General features: G+C 38.1%; 1 protein-coding gene across 6 annotated transcripts in view; it reads right to left on the bottom strand.

Moving 5' to 3' along the window:
• Window positions 1-25,228, bottom strand: part of tcf4 (transcription factor 4) — a 248,444-nt gene that overhangs the window by 88,171 nt on the left and 135,045 nt on the right. For 5 of the 6 annotated variants that reach the window (XM_069706317.1, XM_069706353.1, XM_069706335.1 and 2 more), the window contains 2 exons: window positions 19,086-19,212; window positions 17,431-17,480 (listed from right to left, as the gene is read on the bottom strand). In XM_069706317.1, coding sequence (XP_069562418.1) covers window positions 17,431-17,480; window positions 19,086-19,212 — 177 coding nt within the window. Of the gene's footprint in view, window positions 1-17,430; window positions 17,481-19,085; window positions 19,213-21,330; window positions 21,437-25,228 lie in introns of those variants that run through there. The other variant, XM_069706362.1, reaches the window with a different exon arrangement.

The following is a 25,228-nucleotide window of genomic DNA, read 5'->3' as shown; positions in this document are numbered from 1 at the left end:
CAAAAAAGCAGTAAGCACAGTGCAGAGAGAGGAGAGAGGGAGACAGAGAGAGGGAGCGAGAGAGAGAGAGAGAGAGAGAAACGAAAGAGCACTGCTGCACGCTAATTATGTATGCATGATTTAATCTGCAACTCAATAATATGCAAATATATTCATATGTTAGTTTCTTAATTAAAAATGCAAAGCAGCCCTTATGGTGATTTTTCTGTGATTTTCTTTTCAGTCTAACAAACGGAACATTTTGAGAAATTCAACAAATTGGAGGGAAGCTCCTCGGCGGGGGGTTAGAAAAAAAACTTCTTCAACTTCCTGTAGTTTGAGAATAAAGGAGGAAGAGGAGGGGAACGACATGTTGAATATGGGCAAACTTTGTCCTGCCACCTTCAGGATGTTTAAAAGATGATTCGCCTTAATAGATTTTTAAGAAATTACTTTGGAAATAAGCAATGATTTTTCAGCAAGCTCATATATCTGTTGGCCTGTTCAGCCATAGAAATATGGAGAGCTCATCTCAGTCAAAGTATGACTGTCAAGATAATTAACATTAATTTAAGGCATATCGTGTTAAATTTAAATGCACCTGCCTTGACTCTTTAAAATGTACATTAAATGTGTTGAATAAAAGCACAGTATTTCACTGGGAGGTCAACAATAGTAATTTCTCACTCATCAGGAGTCATCCAAAAACATGCACCTCAGGTCAGGTTACCTGGCGCCACGCTAGTGGCAGCCTGCTGCAGCATCTCCCCCCTGAGAGCCCCCCTGCTGTAGTGAAGACATTTCCCCTCGGGGATTAATAAAGTGTATAAAATCAAATCAAATCAAAAATCAGGAAAAAAAAACAAGTTTCATCTGACCACTACTGATTTACATGATTTGAGCATGGTTGGCACTTACAGATGAAGAATGAACCTGAAGAAGTATATTGTACCATAAATCGTCAATTTATTTGCCCCATGATGTTTTGATAGCTAATAATAAGTAGGTCTAGAAAGAGAAAGTTTGAGAGTTGTCTTGACACAGATATTTTTGTAGTATTCCAAGCAAGCTCAACCACCAGGGTATAAATGAAAGCAGCCAATGAAGATGGTATACATGAACATGCTGCCATCTTTAGCCAGGCTGGCACATTATGCAGTCTATCAGCAGGTAACCAATACTAAAGTAGAGAACAATTTGAAATTTGGTAAGGCCATGCTTACGGATCCTTAGATTTTTCCCCTTATACCTTATTTTTAAGTACAAATCTTTATAACTATTTGATGGATTGTAATGAAGTACAATAGATCACTAGGTCCCCAGATGATGATGCCCCCTGATTTTGGTGATCACCTTGGATTCTATATAAATATCAATCTCTATCAAGATGGACTGTCATTAACTTTGGTTCAGGGATTTAAGTTCTCCACAGGATTAACTGAAAGAGAGAGCTGAAGTCATGACATCACATCTGGGCTAGCTTCTCTTGTACTAGCTTCAGTAACTGAATGGAATCTGTAATTTAGCATTTCCTTTGAAAAAACACACAAAAACAAACAAACAAAACCTCAAACAACAAAGGAAAAACGCCCACTGTCATTTTTCTGTCTAAGCTTACCATGACCTTTTGACTTATTCATAGATAGACGTGCTGCAAAAGCTTAATATGAATAAATATCGGATAATTATTTGAAACATACAATCCTTATCTAGATATATATATATATATATTTAAAAAAAAAAAAAATTCCCCTAGGGGATTAATACAGTATATACCTACCTACCTACCTACCATATGAAACGAGCCACGTGACATACTGTTGAGAAAATCTGTGTTCCAAGCTTTCAAATTTAGCTTTAATATTGTTACAAATGTCAGTGTTCCTCATGGAACAGCCCAGAAGTTGCAGTTTCACTTTCTGCAACTTTAACCAATTGAATTTATATAGTGCCAAATCATAACGTGTCATGTGTCATCTCAGGACACTTTACATACTAAGGCCAAGATCTTACAGTATTATAGCACCCACCAACTCCCCTTTGAGTAGCACTTGGAAACTGTGGGGGGAAATAAATTCTCTTTTAACAGACAGAATCAAACTGGATTGAAATCTTCATATAACGGCATCATTAAGTTAATTTATTCAATTTGTGGCAAAAATATAAACATTGATTTACAGCCACCTGCAAAACTAATGACAATCCCATCAGCCTCAACTGTACTTAATTGCAAATTAACAAGTGCTAACATCATATACAAAAAAAGGTAAACATTATAACCCACATATAGCATTGTAATAGCATGCTGATATTCATATTTAGCTTAAAAGTGCCAGCATGTCATTACCACTGGTTGACACAAAACACATGCTGGGATACTCGCCTACCACTAGTTCTCAAAGTATCCTGAATAAAATGGAAAGGAACATAAACACTTCTGGGCATTGAAACCATTCTTGGCTTAAAGTTGAATCTACATTTTTTGGAGTGTTAATTTTCTGTTCCATGTCAAACCTGAGATCAGTTTCTTGGGCCTGACTTGGTGTGAGACCTGCTTGTGCTCCTGCTGAGCAGTTCACCCAGCGCAGTGTGCAACCTGTTGCTGAGTGAAAGACTCGCTCAGCGCTTTGTGTTCAGGTATACTTTACAGAGTGTGCTCAGAATGAAAACAACGATTAAAGATGAAGCTAATCCACACCACCAGCATGCATTTAGCCACACGACAGGGTGTATGTCTTTCATGTGAGTGTGTTATGAGGCTGATATTCAGATCACTTAAGACACAGGCTTTGTTCAAGTCAACACTCTCACTAGAACAACAGCCTGTTGTGGTTCTTTTTTATGTTGTTTTCTTTTCATGAATATTCTTTTTTATTCTCATATTCTTCAGCCAGTACTCAAAGTGATTTTCATGTCATGTATTACAAGGATGGATATATGTACAGGATCATATGCCATCATGGTCAGAAACCACCTCAGATGCACTCAAATGGCTAGTTCAGACAGCATGTGGCCACAGCTGAGGGCCTCCAAACCTTTCTAAACCTCCTTCATCTTGTGCAGTACCTTTTACCCAAGATATTAAAACTTAAGCATCATCAAAATTCAGCAACTGCATGAGAAGTGCTGGTAATTAGCTCACATTTAGTTTCTCTGTGATCAAAAATTTATTTCTCCACTTGAAGAACGGTTATGACAACTTTTCATGTTAAGATCACAGAGCAATTAGCTGTCAGCAGGCATCGCTCTCTGCATCGCTCTCCAAACACTACGTTTGGTGGTGCATTCAAGAAAACTCTAACATCTGAAAACAGATCAGCAGCTAGGGGAACGAAAAGAAGGCATTGCTGTCAGAAACTGGATTCTAGAGAAAATGCTGTCAAAACGCCAATGTGAATACAGTCAATCTGTCTGGTCTCTTATTAGCTTTTCTTTAAATGTACCACATTTACATTGTGGAGGATCATCTTATTCTTGTCTGCAGTAAGTAATAACTTTTATTTTGCAATATTTTATAATTGCTTAGATGCTGAACAAATGTAATACTGAAGATGAATTAATACCCTAAAACTGAAAGAAAAAGAAAAAAAAACAACTTGAAAGGTTTGCCATTTTGTTGCAGCTAAGAAGGACAGCTGAGAAATATTTCACACATTATCAACAACTGAAAGCAGTTTTGTCACCGCAAGCACAGACTGGTGTATATGTGTGTGTGTGTGTGTGTGTGTGTGTGTGTGTGTGTGTGTGTGTGTGTGTGTGTGTGTGTGTGTGTGTGTGTGTGTGTGTGTGTGTGTGTGTGTGTGTGTGTGTGTGTGTGTGTGTGTGTTTGTGTGTGTGGCAGTGAGTGTGTGACAACATGTGATTTCCATTGCAGCCTTGGAGCAAATCAGAGTGCCTGCTGCCTGTTACTGAAGCCAAATATTTGGGCTCAGGAATGCACCAGGGAACATTCACATCTGCAGCAGGCACTCATGTATATGCGTGTGTGTGAAAGAGTTTTTATAAAAGGAACGAAACATCATCAGGCCGAGGTCATTTCTTTGACAGGGCACCTTTGCAGTCTAAGGTAGTTGTGGAAAAAAACACCCTAATCCTTTCTTTAAATGTCAGACGGGGATATTGTCACCTAAGTGGAAAACTTGGCCAGTACCAAGTGGATGGCAGTATTAGGATGTTAATGTATTCAAATGTTTGCCTTTCTAGCTCGTTCAGCTAATAGGGAAACGGTAAACCATTACAGCCAGCTAGCAATGTGGAGCTAACATGTGGGTAGTCTAACTCAATTTTGGCAAAAATGGCAAAAACTAATATACTTTGTGGTGCTATGATGCTGATCCATTAGCAAGGCAAAGCTAATACTGATCCAAAAGAAAATGAAAACAGGAGGAAGAAGATAACATCTTGTTATTTTGACTTTCCTATACATTCTTCCAAGATGGACGGCTCCACTGTTAGCCTTGTTGTCCTACAAATGAGAGAAAATGAGGCTGAAATTACATTGAAAACATGTAGCCAAAATCGCTTTAAGATTACTTGTTGAGTTTGTTTACACTCCTCAAGTGAGACACTATAAGATTTAGAAAATAATGGCATCTTTTATTTGAAATTACAACGAAGAAAAGGTCTATTTTTTCCCAACTAATTTGCTTATAATTACGGACTGTATGATATGACAGGAATTTAGCGTATGAAACATAAGCAAACACAAAACCAACTTAACATTAGACTAAAATATCAGTAATTCCACACTGAGGTCAAAGCTAGCAAAACACAAGTGACGTTAACAGCGTCACCTCAGAGCACCAAGGCTAGTATAAAAAAACAAATAAACAAAAATGTTAAAGTGTAAGCAAGACTAAGCTACAACAGTCCAATACCAGATAATTAGTCAACACAGATATTGTCACTGCATGTATACTGTAAGTCACAATTAGGTCCAACCAGCTGCCTTTTAGTCAAGTTGATCAAAAATACCTACTAATAATAAGTCATTGAAGTTTAGTCTAAATTCTATTTATATCTATCATTGAACAAGTTGAAAATTAATCTGTCTATAAGAACTAAATTTGTGTATCTATAAACTGAGTGCTATTTGTGTGGATGGTTTGGTTTTGTCTGTCTCTTTGGGGGAAAGGGTATGTGCATGCTCACTTATGTACATGCACATTCATAGACAGCATACACGCACAAAAATGAATGCCTTGTAATTCAATTAGTCCATTTCCCATCTGACACAAAATGGCGGCTAGGTTGAAGCAGTGTAAGACATTTTGGGGCTGAGAGCCAAGCAAATAGCTCCTTGACACAAATGCACACATATTCACTAACACTTTTTTTGATGTGTATTTTTAATTTTGTCATTTGCTGAACATATGCGGTAAAAGCAGTTATATAAAAAAAGAGAAAGATAGATGAACATACATTTGAAGACAATTTTCAAGTGTTTAGAGTCACTGAAGCATCCACCAAACATAACTGAACACACAGCTGTCTGTCAGTGTATGTGTGTGCATGCGCGTGTTTGTGTGTTTGTATGCACACGTGTGTGTGTGTGTGTGTGTGTGTCTGGCATTTATACCATGAGGTCATCCCTGGCTGAAGCTGGATTTCTGCAGCATAAACACTGAAGCTGCATAGCCTGGACAACGGCCGCATTGACGCTCGAGTAGTTGTTTTATGTCTCGTACTCTTTTAAATCACAGCTGTGTTTAAATCCTATCATGATATGTTTGCAGCTGCTTATTCATGTCTACCTATTAACGCTTACCAGGTTTCATTGACATTATCTAGAACAAAATGTAGCTACCAGGGGAGAAATGGCTATCTGCAATTGTCAATCTATTTATATGAATAAATAACCAATATTTTATTGTCCATTAAAGATACAATCCAGAGCCAATGTTTTTGACTAATTAATCAAACAGCATTTTGCAGCAACGTTAAGAAAAACAAGGTCGTGGACATTTTCTGGTTCTCTATACATGTCAAAGATGCTTATGAATCCTCTCTCTGTCACCCCTCCCGCTCTGCAGCCTCTTTCTCATTTTATCTTCTGCCAAGGCCCAGTACAACACTGCTAATTTTAAACAGCATGCTCACACAGGCTTGCACAAATAAACACACAGACTCACGTGTGCGCACGCACACACACACACACACACACACACACACACACACACACACACACACACACACACACACACACACACACACACACACACACACACACACACACACACACACACACACACACACACACACACACACACACACACACACACACGCACACACATTTGAGTCTCTTAACTCTTTTATATCAACCCATCAGCTGATGCTGATTACCATCTATTTTCATAACTTTTTTCACATTTCTCAATGTCATTAAATATTTTCAAGATGTTTTATATTTTTTGATATTTTGCAATTATTGTTAAACAATTTTTTAGAAAAACTGGAATTTTCATGTTCCTGGGAACCTTCATGTTCATCAGTGCTACACTCTTTATGCACCTTTATAAAGCTGTATTTAATTCTAATATATTTAAATATATATAATACAGTATATGGTATATAACGCAAAAGTACACAAAAGTAAGTTGACAGGTGTGATTCTTTTGTGGTTTATGGCCTTTAGCTCCAGTAAAAGAGAATCTTAACACTTCAGGATGCAAAGGTATTTTAGACAACAATGTGCAGTTCCGATCTTTCCTGTTTCAACATGACAATGCCCCTCAGCACAAAGCCAAGTCTATGAAAATGGTTTTACCAGTCGAACTGACCTCAGCTCCATTCAACAACTCTGGGATTAGCTGGAACACAGAGTGTGAGCCAGGCCTTATCACCTAACATCAGTGCTGGAACTCAGTAATGCTCTTGAGGCTGAATGGCAGATTATCTGACAGACAGGTTAAACATTTGGTGGAAAGCCTGAAGAGTGGAGGCTGTTACAGATGCCCAAGGTTTTGACACTTTAAAAACTGCCCTCTTTTAAGCCCTTGTCTTGAAGAACGTTTATGAAAAATGCTTTATGGATCTCTTGGGTAGCTCTTTTGTATTTAGGTCTAAAATACGTTGATTAAATTCCAACATGGTGGTGCCCGTTCATATTCAGAAAAATCTGCCTTCATATGATACAGAAAACATTTAACAGACAGTAGAAGCCCACAGCAGCAGTTTACTGTTAGGGCCTTTTCGCCTTTTTGTTGTGCCAGGGGCCGTCTGAAGGGGGCAGTATAGCTTTCCAAACTGCTTCCCTGTACCCCCCTCCAACCACCACCACCGACACCCCCCCCCCCCCCCGGCCCCCCCATCCCTCCTCCATCCGTGGCCCACCGGGGACTGCCGGCTCTCCTACTGTGCCTTCTGCAAGACCTGGCTTAATTTAATTAACGCTGTCGACTTTAAACAAAACCACATCTGAGCTGAGGAGAGAGAAAGAGCGAGAGAGCGACAGAGAGACAGAGAGAGAGAGAGAGAGAGAGAGAGAGAGAGCAGGAAATAGCCAGAGATGGGAGCAGATCGCCCCGGTCAGATCGCTGAGGAGGACTTAATCGTCTTTGGGTTTGAGTATATTTCGACTGCGAGGAGTCTGCTTTTGAAAATGACTCCAAAAAAATGTTGACAACTCAGGATTCCTTCTTTAAATGACCAAAATCAAAGGAAGCCAATGTCTGTTTTTAAAGGCTGGTGCTGGTAGGGAGCTGAAGATGAGACTCTTCACACTTTTGGATCTTCTTAATTAAAACTAAAATACTGAATGGTGAGCTTCAGGTAAAAATGTGATTTTATGGCTGTTTGGCATTTTAGAAATCAAATCTTTAGCCTTGGTTTTTAGTATAACACACTGCTTTCTCTGTGTTTTAGATGTGTAATGAATGTTGAACTTTTGACACTTATAATTTGGGCGTGGCAAATTTTTTGTATTGCAACCAGAATAATTTGTACAAGAAGAAACTGAAGCAGCAATTTATTTAAGATAATCACATATTCAACTGTCATTAAAAGAAATGTAAGAAATTATTGATGTGACCATCCTCAATGTATGATGCATTTAGGAAAAAAGAGCTTCACATACTTACATTTAAAATACTGAATTATTGACTATGTTTTAGACTTGGAGCAAATTTTTATTTTGGAAAGTATGTAATGGATTCTGTTAGAATACAAGTATATCTATATTATTTTGATTTGATACAAAAAAAAAAAAAAAACCCAGAAACTGATAACTATGATTTAAGATTATTTTTATATTCTCAATTTTAAAGACACAAATTCCCCGAAGTCCAGCCTTTAATAAAATCTCCTTTGTTTATCCACAATTGCAAATTAACAAACACATAAATAAATAAACAAATACAAATCTACAAATGCAATTCCTGTTCATCCTGTATAAGCAAGCAAATTTGTTAAAATTTAACTAACCAGCGACCATCTTCACACATAAATACTAAATACAATATGTTTTAATGCTATATTATTCCTATATTACTATTGTGACAGTATATGTGTGTGTCCCTTATGGTTATCAGAGGAGGGAAAAAAGCCACAAATGGACTTGATATTATTATTAAACAAACACATGCTTCCACATACAATTTGTCGGTTAATTTTTATTCCCTTTTATGGTTTCATTAGAGTCATTTTTGGGGATAATCTTAACTTATATGTGTGTTTTATTGTCTATTCAGTCAGCATTAACAAAGCTCTGAGGACGAGCAAAGATTTTATCAGCCTGAAAAACAAATTAAGAAAAACAATGATATCTAAAAGAAAAAAAAAATTGTGTAATACTCCCAACACCGACAAAGAAAAACAACAGCGAGACGGCACTCTGCAACCTGCTAATGTTAGCAACTGATGCCTAATTTCCTTTTGATTACAAAGACATCCCACGCTCTCCTCTCAAGTGACGTTTAATTGTTTCTCAAAGTAAATCATCAACTCAGCAAACTAAATTTGACAAACAACAATAACAAACTTGCGGCACAGGGAGACAAAAAAAAAAGAAATTAATTAATTAAAAGAAAAAGACCCATCGCCCGCAGTGGATATGAAACAGAGATAAAAGAAAACAGACAAGAGTTGTCGCCTTAAGTGAAGTGTGTTCACAAGAAAGAGCATATGGGAGGGCAGCAACACAACAACAAGGAAAACAAGTTGAAACACACTAATATGACACTTCTGAAAAATTGTGTAAATGACAATAGATATGCAAACACTTATAATCAGTCTATTCATGTTGTTTTAAAATGAATTAACATCATAAACATAAAACACAGTGTGTTTAAAAGGCACTTAAAAAATACAGAAAAATTTCACCTTGAGGTCCAATAAAATAACCCAAGAAAACAGAAGAGGCCAAAAACCAGTTTCATAAGAAGCTTTCAAGTATCACTGAAAATAAGCTAAAAGACAATAAAATGACACTTGAAATATTTAAATCAAGTTCAGTATGACCTAGTTTCTTTTGAGGTTTTTAAAACAAAAGTACATTTTTAAAAGATGAAAATGTCACTCAATTTTAAAGACAAAATATCAAGCCGTTAACCGCCAAAGAAGTCCCGTTTAAGACTAAATGTATTCTTAGCATTCCTAATACACAAAGTGTGCAGAGCAGCCAACATCTGAAGTGTCATGGAGCACACAGTGGACACTTCTTACAGAAAAAAATAATCAAACTGTGGCCTGGAAAGTTGTTGCTTCTGCCCCTAGTGACCACAAATAGATTTATGCAGCTTTACGCAACTAAGGAGTGACTGAAGTGATCGCACGAAGCACATGTATGGCGGCACAAACGCAGTGAGGCTTAAAGGAAACTGTTTTAGACGTACAAGACTCTCATTTAAAGGCAGGCACTCACACAGCTATATCAATCTTAAAAATGGCAAAACTGTGTGAGAACAATGTTGACCTATGAAGCCAGAATGTAGTAAATAGCAAACATATTTTGTCATTACTAAATAAAAAGTACAATATGACTCTGACATCTTATATCACAGTAAAATATGTAGCCTATACCAAAACAGCTAAAATAACAACCGACTCCCGCTAGGTAAGTCTATAGCTGTTGGGATAGATTTAATTAGCGACATCCAATGTATTCATACTTAATATTACCCTTAAGAGCTGAAATAGAAACACATTTTGTTGGTCGTCAAATATTGTACAGGGCGGTATCAAAACGTTTTTTTTTTGTAATACTTTTTTTTTAAGATCATATGTAAAATCTGACATAATTATTAATAGGTGGTAAAAAAAAAAAAAAGGCTATAGAATTTTCGCAATTTGGTGAACAACTTTTAAGTTTCAACCCCTTTTTCTCAACTCGGTTGCTTCTCAAGTACCTGCTCACAAAAATTGTTCAAGTGATTAGACCTTTGATAAGTAAGGACATTTTTAGAAAATTATTACAATTATGTCTGGGCCTCACTATATCTATTTGAGAATTATGACTCAGGTCTAGGGTTAGTAAAGTTAACTTAAGGTTTAAACTTTCTCAAGTCCAGCCTAATTCAATCCTATGAACTGAACGTGTTGTGAACTGATCAGACACTAATTTGTTTGCAGCAAGATTCTAAAATCCTCCTTTGGTACAAAAATTTGATCAAAAGAATGTTTTTTGAAAAGCATTTAACCCAATCAAGGGAGTATCGTTGCCCCGGTAGTCATGTGTAGGTTTATGTGTTTTGTCCCAGCAACGGAACCTAGTAGCTCAGTCGGGAAATACAAATAAGTAATTTAATACTAACAAGGTCGTGACTTTGGAAGATACACTCTTGTGTCCAGTAGTGATGTCCTGCCACTGGGGGGGTCTCTTCATGGTCAGCATGGAACAGGAGGAGGAACTAAAGCATCAGACTATCAAGTTAAGGTAGACTTGAAAAGAATGACAGCCTTTTTTTTGTTTTTTTTGTTTTAGGTTGGGGCCTTAGGAAATAATTTGGTTAACGTTGATCCCCAAATGTTCGGATGGACACGTGTATGCACACTGTTTACTCCAAGCCAGTTTGCGCACACAGAGAACTTTTGTTTTTGGCCTCTGTGTTGCCATATAATTACCCCCCCCCCCCACACACACACACACACACTCTCTCTCTCTCTGTCTCACACGCACACACATATTTCATGTCTTGGCAGTCAAGACATCCAGCATCACCCTTTAGACATGAGGATGTTATATATTTTATCTTTTGGCAGTTACATTGTTGTACTTCTTGTTTTTCTTCTTCCAAAAGTTCAAAATCTTTATTTAATTTCCATTAGTCTGGCTTTTATGACAATTCTGTCAATAATAGGTTCCAACACAGGCTGCAGTCCTGTTGTATAATTATAGAGGTTCTGTACTTCTATAAATCCAATATATATATATATTAATCTATAATATCCTCTGTATCAATTTAAAAAAACACACATCATTAATTCAAATAATCTGATGACCTTTGACCTAGTGATATTTTATACTGTAACATATTCTGTGTTGTTAAAAATTATACATTTTAGTGTATGTTCAAACTTCTAACTAGTAGCTTCACTCACTCTTATAATCTAATGTATTTTAAACATTATAGTCAGCAGCATCAAACTAATGTTTGTTCAATTTAAAATGGATTTTGGATTAATGTAGCGGCTATTAACACTATATTTATGATGATACTACAGTTAATATATATCAAAATGAGAAGGATTTGATGAAAGAAGACTAAAACATTATTAAGACTGTGTTACCATGTAAAAGAGACAATCAACCTTTCAACCAAACAAGGATTGAAATTTCATCTAACATATATGACATTATATATGCCAGATATATAGAATCTACAGTAGTGACGAATATTAGATATAATCAAAGTTTTAGACGATAAATATTTTGACAAGGATTAAATCACTCACTAAATCAACTTTTAATTTGTCCTTAGTACACAGCTACATATAAAATATTTCCTTTAAACAAAAGGATTTTAGTAAGGTTAACAGATGTTTAGTTCATTTCTAAACAAATCTAGACCTCGCAAAAAAGTATCATCAAACCATCAAAGAGTTTAATATTTAAAGAGACGATGACAAATAACTCTTTCGGCTGCTGGAAGCATGAATGAAAACACATTTCAGCCTCCTCGGCGTTGCTCTTGGCAGCAGGTTAGGAGGCCGGACCATTCAAAGAAATAAAATTCAGAAGGAATGTTGAATCTCTGAATAGATATCTGAATGCTGAGCTATAAAAATTAAATGGGAAAACTCGCAGACAAATTCTTTGCAGGACTGACCTGAGTCAAAAAACAAGCAACTGACATGCTTATGAGCTCACTCCCTACAGCGAGACACAAGCTATGAATTTCTTGAAATGTTTTGTATGTTTTTAAAATTCAACAAGAGCCAGTCTGTAATAAAAAAAAATAATCGACATCCCTGCCTGCAATATTAACAAAACTAAACTGTTATGATTCAACAAATTCATTCTTCATATATGTCATATACGATAATCTTTTCAGGATAAGTGAAACTACTTACAAATGCCTCCAATATTACATGTTCTTTGACCGCTTTTATAAAATTAAAAAAAAAAATCATTAAAATAAAAGGTCAGCAATTTCTACAAACCACCTATACTGCATTTGTACATATATCAATTTGAGAATAGATACAGTATATTGGGAAGAGGTCTGTGTTTGTGTTACAGTGATATAACAACTATGTTAATGGATGTTCAGGTGGTAGTCTACACCACATCCATTTGGGAAGGATATAATTTGTATTTTTGCCAAAGTTATTCCCATCATGACCTCGGTAACGTAAACGAAATGTATAATGTTGCCATGGAACCAGTCATTTAGATATATGCTGCATGGGAGACTTCTTGCTTGTGTTTTTTAATATTTTGATGGATTTACACATTTAAAATGCATGCACACCTAGGTACTGGCTTTTTTACTTAGTTTGTTCTCTAAGCATGTATGTACAGGGAAAAATCACTGGACACAAATCACAACACAAAGACCAGATGATGTTGCTGCCTCTGTCAGTGTCAGTCCTTGAACACAATGTCAGGTTCTTAAAGTATGTTTGTGTTTTGGTCGGCCAGAAACAAAGTTTAGAGTTTCTCTTCTTCATAATCCACAAACACTGAACTACAACGAATACCTAAAATCAAGTGGAGATGAAAATGAGCACCTGTCAGCAATCACATGCTTTTTCACAATAAAAGCTAGACCTCCAATTAAGCCTGGATGCTAAAACAGACTCATGACATGACAGAACCTGGGCCGCTGCTATTCAAAGACATCTAAAATAGAAATGGAACACATTTAAACCATACAAAGCTCTCAGTTCACTTTCTGCTCTCCCGCACAGCTGATGCTTGTGCCAACAAGCTGGTGGAAAGTGGCTGTGAATTTATTTTCCAGCAGTGGAAGCACTTCTTTATTTCACAGGCACCAGGTCCTCTCCTTGTTCGTTTTCTCTTGATGTGAACGGGAGGAGAAGGCAGGATTACTTACATCATAGGGGTGGAAACAGAGAGGGTTACTGCAGAGAGACGGTTCAAAGCACCGCAGACATGAAGGCAAAGCGGAAGATTCTGAACCTGCATCACATCACTGTTGACAAGAGATTGTTACAACTCTACAAGTTAGTCAGACAGAAGTGTGATGTTCTCGTGCAGGACACAAGACATAAGGAAGGTGGTCAGGAGTTTAAGAAGCTAAGCATAATACCCAATCACTTGCAGGTGGTTGTGGTTGAAAACTGAAAAATACACACATTTCGAATGGCAACACCTGTCTCTACCATGCTATGTCAGCACTGGAGAAAAAAAAAAAAAAACATCCTGAATGTATTTCCTTAAACCAATCACAATCATTTCAGGCAGCACCAAGTCCAGGATGCAACAGTGGTGGCCTTGTAAAGTTTTGCTGAGGGAGAAACTTGTTTTGGTGAACATTTGCACGTTGGGAGGTGAGCCCTGTCATTCCAATGGCTCAATCCTCACAAAGGATTGAAAAGAACCAAGAAGGCCTGCCTTATTGCATCATCCAAATCTCATCAAAACTTGCCATTTTCACAATGTAGGTTGCTGCTTGGAGGTTTTTGTTGATTTCGAAAATGGCAACACGAAGATAACAGAAGTGAAGGGAAATGGAGACTGAAATAGCCCACCGATGTCAGCTCCGTTGAGTCCGACTACTAATGAACCAATTCCACTTAAACTGGAAGGTAGCTAGCAATGACAATTCAATTGCATTTAATAAAAATAAGCAGTTTCATCAGATGCTTGAGAACCATTAATAAAATGGCTAAAAACTAAAAGAGTCCTTTAAGAGGCCTTTGTCTTTCGTCAAAATTGAAAATCTGAAATGTACCCTTTACCAAAATTTTACTGGTATTTTAAACTCTGGCAGTGAGACCAAAACGCATGAAAATGGACAAAACAAAAGCAAATTAGGAAAATATTTCACCAATTTGGCAATACAGGGTCAGTACTCGGTTGCAGGGAAAGTTTCAAAAAGATCCCAACAAACCAACCCTGTCATCTACACATTACATTTATGCTACTTATTTGCAGCAGCAAATATGCCCCGTGAGGGACATAATGTGAGTAAAGGCGGGGACACTCCTAACAACTGCTGAGCCGATCAGAAATCGGATTAAGGCATACTGACTGATTGGGCAACATGTCTAGTCCAGTCTGGGTCAGTTAGTGCACAGATAGTCAGCAGATAAAATTGCATTTGTGTGATATGTGCAGATTCTAATCTTCAGCCTTCAGATCCAGATCCAGATCTCCATTCTCGTCCACAGATAAACCCATGGTGGAGGCTGGGCCTGGGGGTTGGACTGGCGTTTGCCTTAGACCTCTGCAGTCAGGGCCTTACTTCTGACCAGATGACCCAGTGTCCCCAACCTCCAGCTAAATGACGCACTCCTGGAGGCGGACTCCAAGGTTGGATACCAAACTTTATGTTGGGGTATGCACAGAGGCTGGAGGTGGATCCCCGTCTGGGTCCTGCCTCGTCACTCCGAACCTCAACTTCTGCACGGCGCAATGCAGCGGTTTTGCCCTGGTCGCTCTCCATACACCTTCAAAAGCCAACTCTTCTCCATCCTTTGGATGGGGGTAGCCAGAAAATCGGAGGAGTTAACTGCCTGCCTGCAACTGGCCATTACTTATACGCAAGGCTAAAGTAACAACTTAAGAACCCACTTAGATTTCAGTGATTGTCGTTATGGTCGAAACAAATATTTGTTGCATTACTAGTTATTGCCAAAAGTATCGGAATTACAGTCACATGTTACTTACTTTGTAATGTGTTACTCCCACTGGTTTTACTACAACATCTGAACAACTTCCTTAAGATCAGGTAACAATTATAGTCTTTGTTTCCTACTGAAAAATTACTGCAGACTTCAAACCACTATCAACATATGTGGAAAAATCCATTATAGTGTTTTGTGTTCTAACCATGCAAATAAAACCTTTTCAGTGAACACCATCTTGGCAACAACTTTTAGGGAGACAAGCCCAAAGAAAAAAGGGCAAAGCTAAAGCAGATCAAGCGGTTTGAGGGTTTCACAGCTGCAACGTTTGGTGTCTTTAGTTCCATCATAGATAAAACAATGCCTCCTACTGTCACTAAATTCTCCTGTGGCACCAAGAAAACGTTTTAGTTTTTTGGTACATTGAATGAATATACAACTGCCAGAATATTGAAAATGTCCAGCTTTGAATTGTATAGTTTGATGGTAAATTCATATCAAAATAAAGCAATGGCACTGATTATTGGACATCCAGTCCAATCCTTCCACTTCACACACTAAAAATGATCATCAGCAACAACCTGCCAAACAGACTGCATGCTCTTTACTCCCTGCTTTTCCTATTTTTAACACATTTCCTATACTCTCCTGGATTCCACTTCCCTCCCCCGGCTGCTGCAGGCTGTTGTAGACACAGAGAGGCAGAGGAAAGAGGGCAGGATGCGGGGACAAAGCCGGCCAAGGCCACAGAAAGGCGGACTCCCGCCGAGCCAAAGAGGCATCTGACATGCCGTACATTCAGCCATCGTTAACTGGCCATTAATGAGGTCAGCATTCGGAAAAACTCTTCACGTGTACAACACCTCTCAGTCAAAATTAGAAATAAATCTAATAAGCGCTAGAGCTGCAATACTTCTATAAAATGACAAAAAAGAAAAAAAGATAAAACAAAAACAGGCCACATCTTCAACTTGCACAATTTACGAAACAATGTAACAGCAAATCATCAGACTGCCGTGAAATACATTTCACGGTAGTCTGCGGTTACAGCCAAAAGAAACAGAAATAGTATTTAGGACAACATCATTCAGGCTCGTAAGTATCTGCAGCAGTCCAACACTAGAAAGAGATTCAGTTTACAATCATATGAAACAAAACAAAACTGAAAAACTTCAGAACTATTTGGTAAATTACTTCATTGATTGAGTGATTATCAGAACTGTTGGGAATCCATTTTGTTAAAGGATGACTGTTACTGGTTCCTCTTCCTCTTTCAACTCTACTGATTTTAATCCTCTAACCAGCAGCTGATCATATCAACTGAGTTTTTCATTCCAAAATTCCAACTAAGTATTAACAAAATGCAAAGATTTGGGGAAATCACCACATTGTCTACAATGTGGGCATTCTTGTCTCAAAAACAACAAATGTATTTTTGCCAAAAACTGCATTCAGGTTTCATTAATCCTTTAGTTTTTAATTTCAAGATTTGGAGCAGATTCTTTGTTAGATTTATTTTTGGAATTAAACTCTGCCTCTTTTGATTTATAAACAAACAGGGACATATGACAAAAAGCCAACAGCTGTTTGTGTCCAGCTCAGCTTCAACAGCATTATCACCTTCATCTCCACAAATTCACAAAGCCAGGCAGCGCACTGTTTTTCCTTTTTCTAAGACATCAGTTTTCTGTCCTTTCAAACCTGTTAAAACCAATTCCATCCAGCAGCTGTGGAGACCGACTGCACATTTCAGTCCCAAATACCACTGATAGATTGGAGCAAATCACTGATAAAAGGAAAACTACCTCCAAGACTGCTTACTTATACTATTATTATGTGTTTGGTTATATAACAAATGATTTTCAGACTTTAATTTACATTCACAAAAAACAGGCATTGAATAAATAATTACTACAACTCTTTACATTTTCTGCCATGAAACTCTTCCAGCCAATTCACTCCATAACAGCCAACAGCTGTTTGTGTCCAGCTCGGCTCCAACGGCATCATCATTTTCATCTCTACAAATTCACAAAGGCAGGCGATGCTTTTTCTACTGCCTTTTCTTTTCTTGCCACAAAACCAGCTCGATGTTTCCAAGGAGCATCAGCAGCCTTTTCTTCACACTCACACACTCGTAGCATCGATAATACCTCAGCAATAATGATAAAACTAACAAAAAAAAGGCATGTTATCACTTACTGAGGACGGCAAGCCAGGAGGGACCTTTCGTACTTTTTTTGTATGAATGTCTGAAAGAGAAAAAACAATAAAACATTACACGAGGGTTTACCAGGCCAAGAAGCTTTTATTTGTCTTTTTAAAAAAAAGGTTCTTGTTAGGTTTGTTTGAGTTTAATCGATCAGCCGGAGAGGAAAGAGCGAGGCCACTTTTCCCACCGCCGTCGATATATTTACAAAGAAAGCTTTCATTGCAAACAAGCACAACACAATACAATGCAGAAAATGAAAAGACAGGCTACAAAAAAGGACAGGGTCCAATTTCTTTTTTCCTTTTTGGTTTGATAAAATGAAGGGAGGCTTTTGACATGTTTATATTATTTTTCAGGGTTCCTCTCAAGGGGCGCGCAGGAACAGTCTATTAACTTGGAAGGTGAGACTTTGATGGAAAAATGAAAAGAGCGTCTTTTTTTGGAAATTGGCCCAGAGTTGTTGTGTGTGTGTGTGTTTGTGTCCTCTTGAGGCTAACACCAAGGCTACACCGCGGTCACTATTGTCCTGCTTTTTAAAAGACTGCCCTGCATTTTCTTTTCTTAAACACTTCTTTGAAAAGACACGGAGAGACAGGACGGTCACACAGAAGTCGGCCTTCAACAATGTTGTATAAAATAGTGGCTGTGAGCTGGGATCAGTCCAGGTTCAAATGTTTCACACAGCACACCGCAAAGGTAATCTGTTAGGATTTAGGAATGCAAATGAAGGCATACAGATATTGACATTCTGCTTTATTGTTGCTGTTTTCAGTCTTAAGTGTTTTTGGCCACTCATTTTTCGGAGGACCTCAAAACCCCCAAGAAGCAAAGTTTTTGCGTTTTACCAGCATTCACCGGCCTTAATGCAGGCCGAGAGAAAATTCTGCTGCTGTACTTTAAATGGCTTCAACCCGTTTGATATCAAATTTGACAAACTATACATCATTTGAAAGCTGAAAGCTTCATCATTCAAACTGATTGAACCATTTTTAAGAAAGCAATACCACAACAACTCTTCTGGGTCACAATCCCAATGAAAGACTCTCCATAGACTAACGACCAAAATGCTTCCAGCTTTTACTCCTTTTCAGTGTGAAAGGGGCTGGATGTTATACTGTAAGTAACCATAGAAACAACACTGATGGCTCAGGTTGTGTTAGTAGTTGAATGGCGGGTGAAACTAACCAATCTATAGGTTAAAGTGACAGCAAACAGACTTGCGGTCCCACGTCGACAGGTTTGATGGAGATTTTTTTAATTAATTGTATTTAGATAAATCCACCGAGGTAAGCGTAACATAATCTATTACAACAGCCGTCATGAAGGTTTCCGTTTATTGTTGTAATTTTAAAAGCTGTACTTATAGGAATTATCATAATACACTGATAGGTGTTTTATTGCAGGACTATTGTGTTGCAATATAATAAGCTTACCTGGCAACTGATTGTATATTGTTTTTATAATAACGTTTTTTTATTGTAGGTTTATTATATGTCTGATTATTTCTCTCCATGCTCTAAGAAAAAAAACAAAAAACATCCCTTCACTGAGACTTTGAGATAGAGACAGCAGTTCAACATAGCTGCTAATGTGAATGTCAATAGCAAATGTAATGTATAATGTGTATGTGTTGGCGGCTTCTCACCCATGGCGTCCATATGCAGCGCTCTCTTCCGTGGATTGGAGCCGTAGTGCTGGTAGTACTGACCGGCCGGCTTGGTGGGCGACGCCGCGCCGGGACTCCCCAAACCCAATTCGCCCCCCAGTATCGACTGGTCGATAGACAACGAGAAAGACGGGGACAGGAAAAGAGAGAGAGGAGAGCGTTAATCTAACTGATGATCAAGCAGAATCATGTGATCTTGTGGACCCACCATTCTTCACAGAGATAGAGAAAAATGACGGTTATGAAAGACTGACTCAGAGATAAAGTCAATCATAAATATTTCACTCTAAACAGTAAAATAGAATAACAAAAAAAAGGAACTGAAAAAGTTTGAGATAAAGCATCAATCTTTAACAAACAGAAAACAAATACTGTTTGTGGTTTTTTTCTTAAAGCTTAAGTAATTTGCTAAAGCCGCTAACAAACGTTACTCAAAAATACGTAAATTTGTTGGGGACTATTTTGGCTGCAAATAATATACACTGGGTTTTTTAGTAAGTATTTACTTGACATCATTTAAAAATAATCTGAAAAAGTCCAAATGTTGGAGATAAGAGTAACGGTTAGATGATCCGACAGCGTGTTGATGTCCTGCTTATTTGGACTTGTATTTCTATTTATTTATCTAATTAACTAGTTATCTTTAATAAGAGCATAAACACTCTTACAAAAGATATCCAGTGACTCAAAAATTTGTCAGATGTAAGATTAAGATCATGAGTTTGTTTCTACCGAAGGATAGTGAAGATATCCACATGGTGACTGTGGGGACCTGATAATCTCACCACCGCAGCAAAACAAAATCAATTACTAGTCGAGATTTGGTGTCTTTATCAATTGTCCGTATGTTTAACAGGTAAAAAGTCAGTAACGTCCAGGATCACAAAATGTCTGCGATCAGATGACTAAAAAACATGGATAACACGACTTTATGTGTTACATTTAAATATTTAGGATTATCTGAAATATTCAAAGTACTCGGCATGTTGAAGATAATCCTGAGGCAAGTTACAGAGTTAAATGGTTAATAGTTAAAAAAAAAAAGTTGAATTGCAATTTTTGCTTTCTGAAGATAATTAAGGATGTTGAAAACAGAAAATATTGGAATTTTCCTGAAGAATTGTCTGAATTTTGAACACACCAGGGATGTTTAATGGAAGCGGGAAACTTGTCATTAGTGTTGAAGAACATCAGCATGTTGATGTGAGAATGATGTACAGTAGATATCTGAATGGAAGGGAAAATGTCGAGGGCAAAATTAAGAGGCAGTGACGCAAATGTTCCTGGACCTGTTCTAAAACTCTACTGCAATTCTACAAAATGTAATTAAACGGAAATGAAGCACAAAACAAATGGTACATCCATTTTCGTCAAAGGTGGCCTCTCCAATGAATGTGCCATGCTTAGCAACATTTAAAAAATATCACTGGGTCAGAAGAGAAACCGGGATCTTAAGGTTTTGAAGCTTAAATGTTATATATTTCAGACAGTTTAAGTATTCAGAACAATTTCGGAATATTGGAAACAAATTGTAAATGACACCTGTGATCTTGAAGATAGTTTATGAAATTGACTGTTGTTGAAATTTTAAGAATAAAGGTTGTGTCATGCCAAGTAAAAAATAGCATAAGAACTGTTATTTGACTTTATTTATTGCTACTTATTTCAAAAGCAAACACAAACCTAGCATCTCCTCTAGGACACACATACTATATGCTCCAGTATGTATGAAATCGTGCAAAACAATAAAAAAGTGAAAAATTCCCCACGTCACCTAAAATCTGTCTTTTAAGTTAATAAAACTACAGATTCATATTGTGTCATAATGTCCCCTCACTTGAGCAATTCTGCCATCATATAGATTGATCTTATAGATATGTATGGAAGGTCATATCTGCCAATATTAAAATAAAATGGAAAAATCCAATTTGAATGCGTCAAAATATACATTATAGAAAATGACAATTACTGAAAAATAAATTTGGTCTCGACATAGATAAGTTATGCTTTTACTCATTCTCCGTACAATGTCCCATTAGCTATTTACCTATTCAGCCCAAACCTAACATTAAAAGTTCAACATCAGAAAGACAAATAAATACATAAAGAACTGTCACCTGTATTTGCTTTTCAAGCCCCCTAAACTTCACAAACACAGCCTGCCTCAGACACCTTAACCTAAGCTCATACTGACAAATGAAGCCATGGTTGTGATGGTATTTACCTCCATGAGAGCGACCTCATGCTGCTTAGCGTGGAGACGTTCACCTCACAGCTCAGAGTCTAACTTCTTCTCTCTGCAGCCGTTTTCCCTCGACTCTGTTTACGGCTAAAACTTAGCAAACAGCTCACACATTGTCCCGCTAATTAAGTTCAATGATTTCGCCAGCAACAAGTGGCGTCTGGGCTGATTCGCAGAGAGGAGAACTCCAGAATAAAAGACAGAGAGGAGGATGGAGGAGAGGGTCATTTTTCTTTTTAAAGTGGCACAAAAAGTTAGCGAGGAGGAAAGAGGTGAAAGAGAACCTGCGAACCCCACCCCCTCCCCCTTTAAATAGAGTCCACCGCCACTCCGTTAAAGTGTAGATTTTTTTCCCCCCAGCTTTCTCGTTAAGTAATTAGTGTGCAGTGTATTTAAAGCAGAGGGTGGAGGAGTGTGTTTAGAGGTGGTGGTGATGGGAGTGGGGGGGTTCGGCCTAATCTGAATTCTGATCAGCAAGTCTGTCCTCTCTGTGGCTGAAAACAAGAGTTAGCTTGGCACTGCTGGGCCAAGGAAGGCTTTTATCATGCTAAACAGGGCCTAAGTAGGCCAATTACAGGGCCAGCCTCGGTCTCAGAGCCATTCTCCAGCTTAAAACAAAAGGACCCTTGTCTTAAATAAAGTCAGTCACACACAGAGAGGGAGAGGGAGTCAGACACAAAGGCACACAGTCACACACCGTTTCAGTCATCCTGTCCCTCTGTCCATGTGTGTTTCTTTGTGTGTGTATGTCGTCGGGGGGTAAAAGGAGGTTCCCACTAAAACAAAAAGGGTCTTATTGATTGTGGTTGCTTTTTTTTCTTTTCTCTTCTTTTCTTTTGCTTTTTTTTCCCCATACTTGAGCATCGAGCTGGGCCAGCTGGTAGCCACGGCAACTCGACAAGCTGGACCAGAGAGAACATGCTCGTCTGTCTGTCTCACTGTCTCTTTACCTGTTTGTCTCGCTGTCTCCTAATATACGATAGACACTACTTTCTTCGGTGAATTTAGTCACAGTGGATACCAATGCAGAGTCCAGCAATCTAGAGTTGACTGACTTGTATGACGCACTGGAAAATGAAAAGATAGTTTGACCTTTGACCCCTAATATGGGTGAAGCTCCACAAAACATTGAATGGAATTCAATCAATATATTTTTTTTCTCTATCTGACAAACACCTACATCTTTTAAATTACATCCCACATTTTGCAACACATTAAGGTTATTTTCAGGATTTGATCAAAATTTTCTTGAGCCTGAAAATCACAATTTGAAAATGTTCTGGGTGGTACTGAACAAGACATAAATTTGACCTTCAGTGTTAATTTTTTTTAATTAACTACCATTTGTAGCCTATCAACACCTGTCTGAAAAGAAAATTGGCAAACATGCGGACATATTTTTGAGTAAAGTTACTGGGTTACTTTTTTAGTTTGGACACTGTGTAAAATTTGTGCTTCAAATTAAGATAAATATGAAAAACAATGCTCTTTCCTGTCTTTTACTCGTCCACAACAGACCTAATCTGAGTCAAACTCGACATGCAATACTTATTTTTCGGAGACAAAATAACTGTCTTAAGACTGATCTTAAGGAATTATGAGGAAACTCTGAATATATTCAAGTAATCAGACTCAATCCAAAATGTAGAAGAACAATGTGCCAAAACAGCCATGGTTAAAAAGACGATACACGCCATCATCTCTGCTCTTCTGCCAAAAAAAACAACTTCAGTTATTTTTAGCATCGACGTCTGACAAAGTAGCCCTTTGAGCTAAACTAATGACAATGCTAACATGTTGATGTTTCCTGTAGGTGGTAAACAGTTTTAATTTAGTGTAAGGATGCTAATATTTCCTAATTATGGGAAGTGCGTTGGGAATTTGCTTGTAAACCAAACTTGGCCTTCAAAACTGTGGAGAATCCCCATCTGTCAGTCAGGTCTAGGAAGCCATGACAGTGACCTAACATGGGCAAAAGCAGGTGCTTCCCAAAGTAGAATGTAGCAATCATCAATACACCTGTGATTTTCCTACTGTGATAAAATATCTGCTGTGAAAAAGCTCTATTTCAGTCTGGACCAAAGTGATGTACCTACCCACTGACACTGATATCTCCACGTGATCGATGCTGCTAGGTGTGTCTAACAACTCTAAGTCCTCTTTTCATCACTCTTTCTACGACAAAAAGTCATGAAATTAAACAGCAAACAGACAATTTGTCCGACCAATCAGCTTTGGGAGTGAGTGGCCACAATGCTGCTGACATTTGGGAGGCGCTTGCGTCGGCTCATCTGCGGCCTACGCTTTCCCATAACTCCCTGCTCCCAGTAGAACCACAGAGATTTATATGTGCATCGTTATAGTATTATCATTCCAGCCGAACACTCTTGTGATAATAATCAGGTTTACTCCTCCTCGCTCTGTCTTTGGCTTCTGTTTTACTTTCTACATTATTGTGTTTTCTCTCTGTCATTATCTTTCTCGATGCGGTGTGTCAGTGTGTGTGTGTGTGTGTGTGTGTGTGTGTGTGTGTGTGTGTGTGTGTGTGTGTGTGTGTGTGTGTGTGTGTGTGTGTGTGTGTCTCGCTCTCTCACACACACACACACACACACACACACACACAAATAGAGGTCTGTTTCTCACAGAGCTGACTGGGCTCCAGTACCCAGCTGCTCGTAGAGACGATATTAACTAAGATAGATTACCAGGGAGAGAGCGAGATGCATAGACACATAGAAAGAGAAGGAGAGAGGCTGGTACAGAGACGGAAAGAGAAACCAGACTAAAATGCGGAAGAAGAACAGGAGAGAGAAAAGAAACTCAAAGTAAGAGAAATGGAAAAAAGAAGAGACAGAAGAACATGCAGGATGGAGGCAAACATGAAAAGAATAGAAAGAAGTAGCTGTCATGATGGATGAACAAAACCAACAATTCCTATAAATACAATATAAGTGTTCCCGCTATCTCTCTCCCCCTTTCTCTCTCCTCAATCTCTTTTTCTCCCACTCCTCCCTCTGTCCTCGTGTGACTGAAGAAGCAAATGCTCACATGTCATCAATTTCCACCATCACGATGATGAAAGACAGAGCGAGGGAGAGAGAGGCAGGAAGAAGTCATTAATTACCAGGAAGTGCTGGCGAGGCAGCGGCACACCTGTACGCCAGCTTTGTTCCAGCTGACACACACACACACACACACACACACACACACACACACACACACACACACACACACACACACACACACACACACACACACACACACACACACACACACACACACACACACACACACACACACACACACTCCTGTGGGAGTGAGGCCCTGAGGCTGCTACCACTGACAGTAAAACCAGCAGAGACGACTGGAATAAAACTGGACTTGTAGAGACACAACGCTGTACGGACACATCCAGTGCGATAGCCACTATCACTTTATCGTTTGCTCTATTAGATAGTGGAAGAAACAGTTTCCATCACAGAATGTGATATAAAAGCAGGATATCCTCACACTGCAGAAGCTGAAAACAGAGAATTTCTTTTTTTTTTCTTGACACATGACTTAATATGGCTTCATTATGGGAATTGGTTATTTATTGTGTGTGGACTTTAAGCACTTATATTCATCACACTGACGACGAGGCTGTTTTAATTAGAAAAAACAGAATAAATTGCTCAAATTGGTAAATGCAACACAAAATATGGATGAACCATTTATTGGTATCTTTGATTGTTTTTTGCTGCGATTGATTTGGTGTTATTTAACTCAATGTTTAGTTTGGACATTTTTTTGAACGTGGATTTCTGTGGAATTAGCGACTGCGATGGCAGAAGCTATTAGAGATCCAGTGAAATAAACAATTAAGCCATGTTATAGTTGA

This window comes from Brachyistius frenatus, unplaced genomic scaffold, assembly GCF_029030835.1.
Source record: "Brachyistius frenatus isolate BFR_SWC_R1_liver_20210118 unplaced genomic scaffold, ASM2903083v1 Contig_3, whole genome shotgun sequence".
Taxonomy (NCBI): domain Eukaryota; kingdom Metazoa; phylum Chordata; class Actinopteri; family Embiotocidae; genus Brachyistius; species Brachyistius frenatus.
This window is presented reverse-complemented; position numbering and strand designations above follow the sequence as displayed.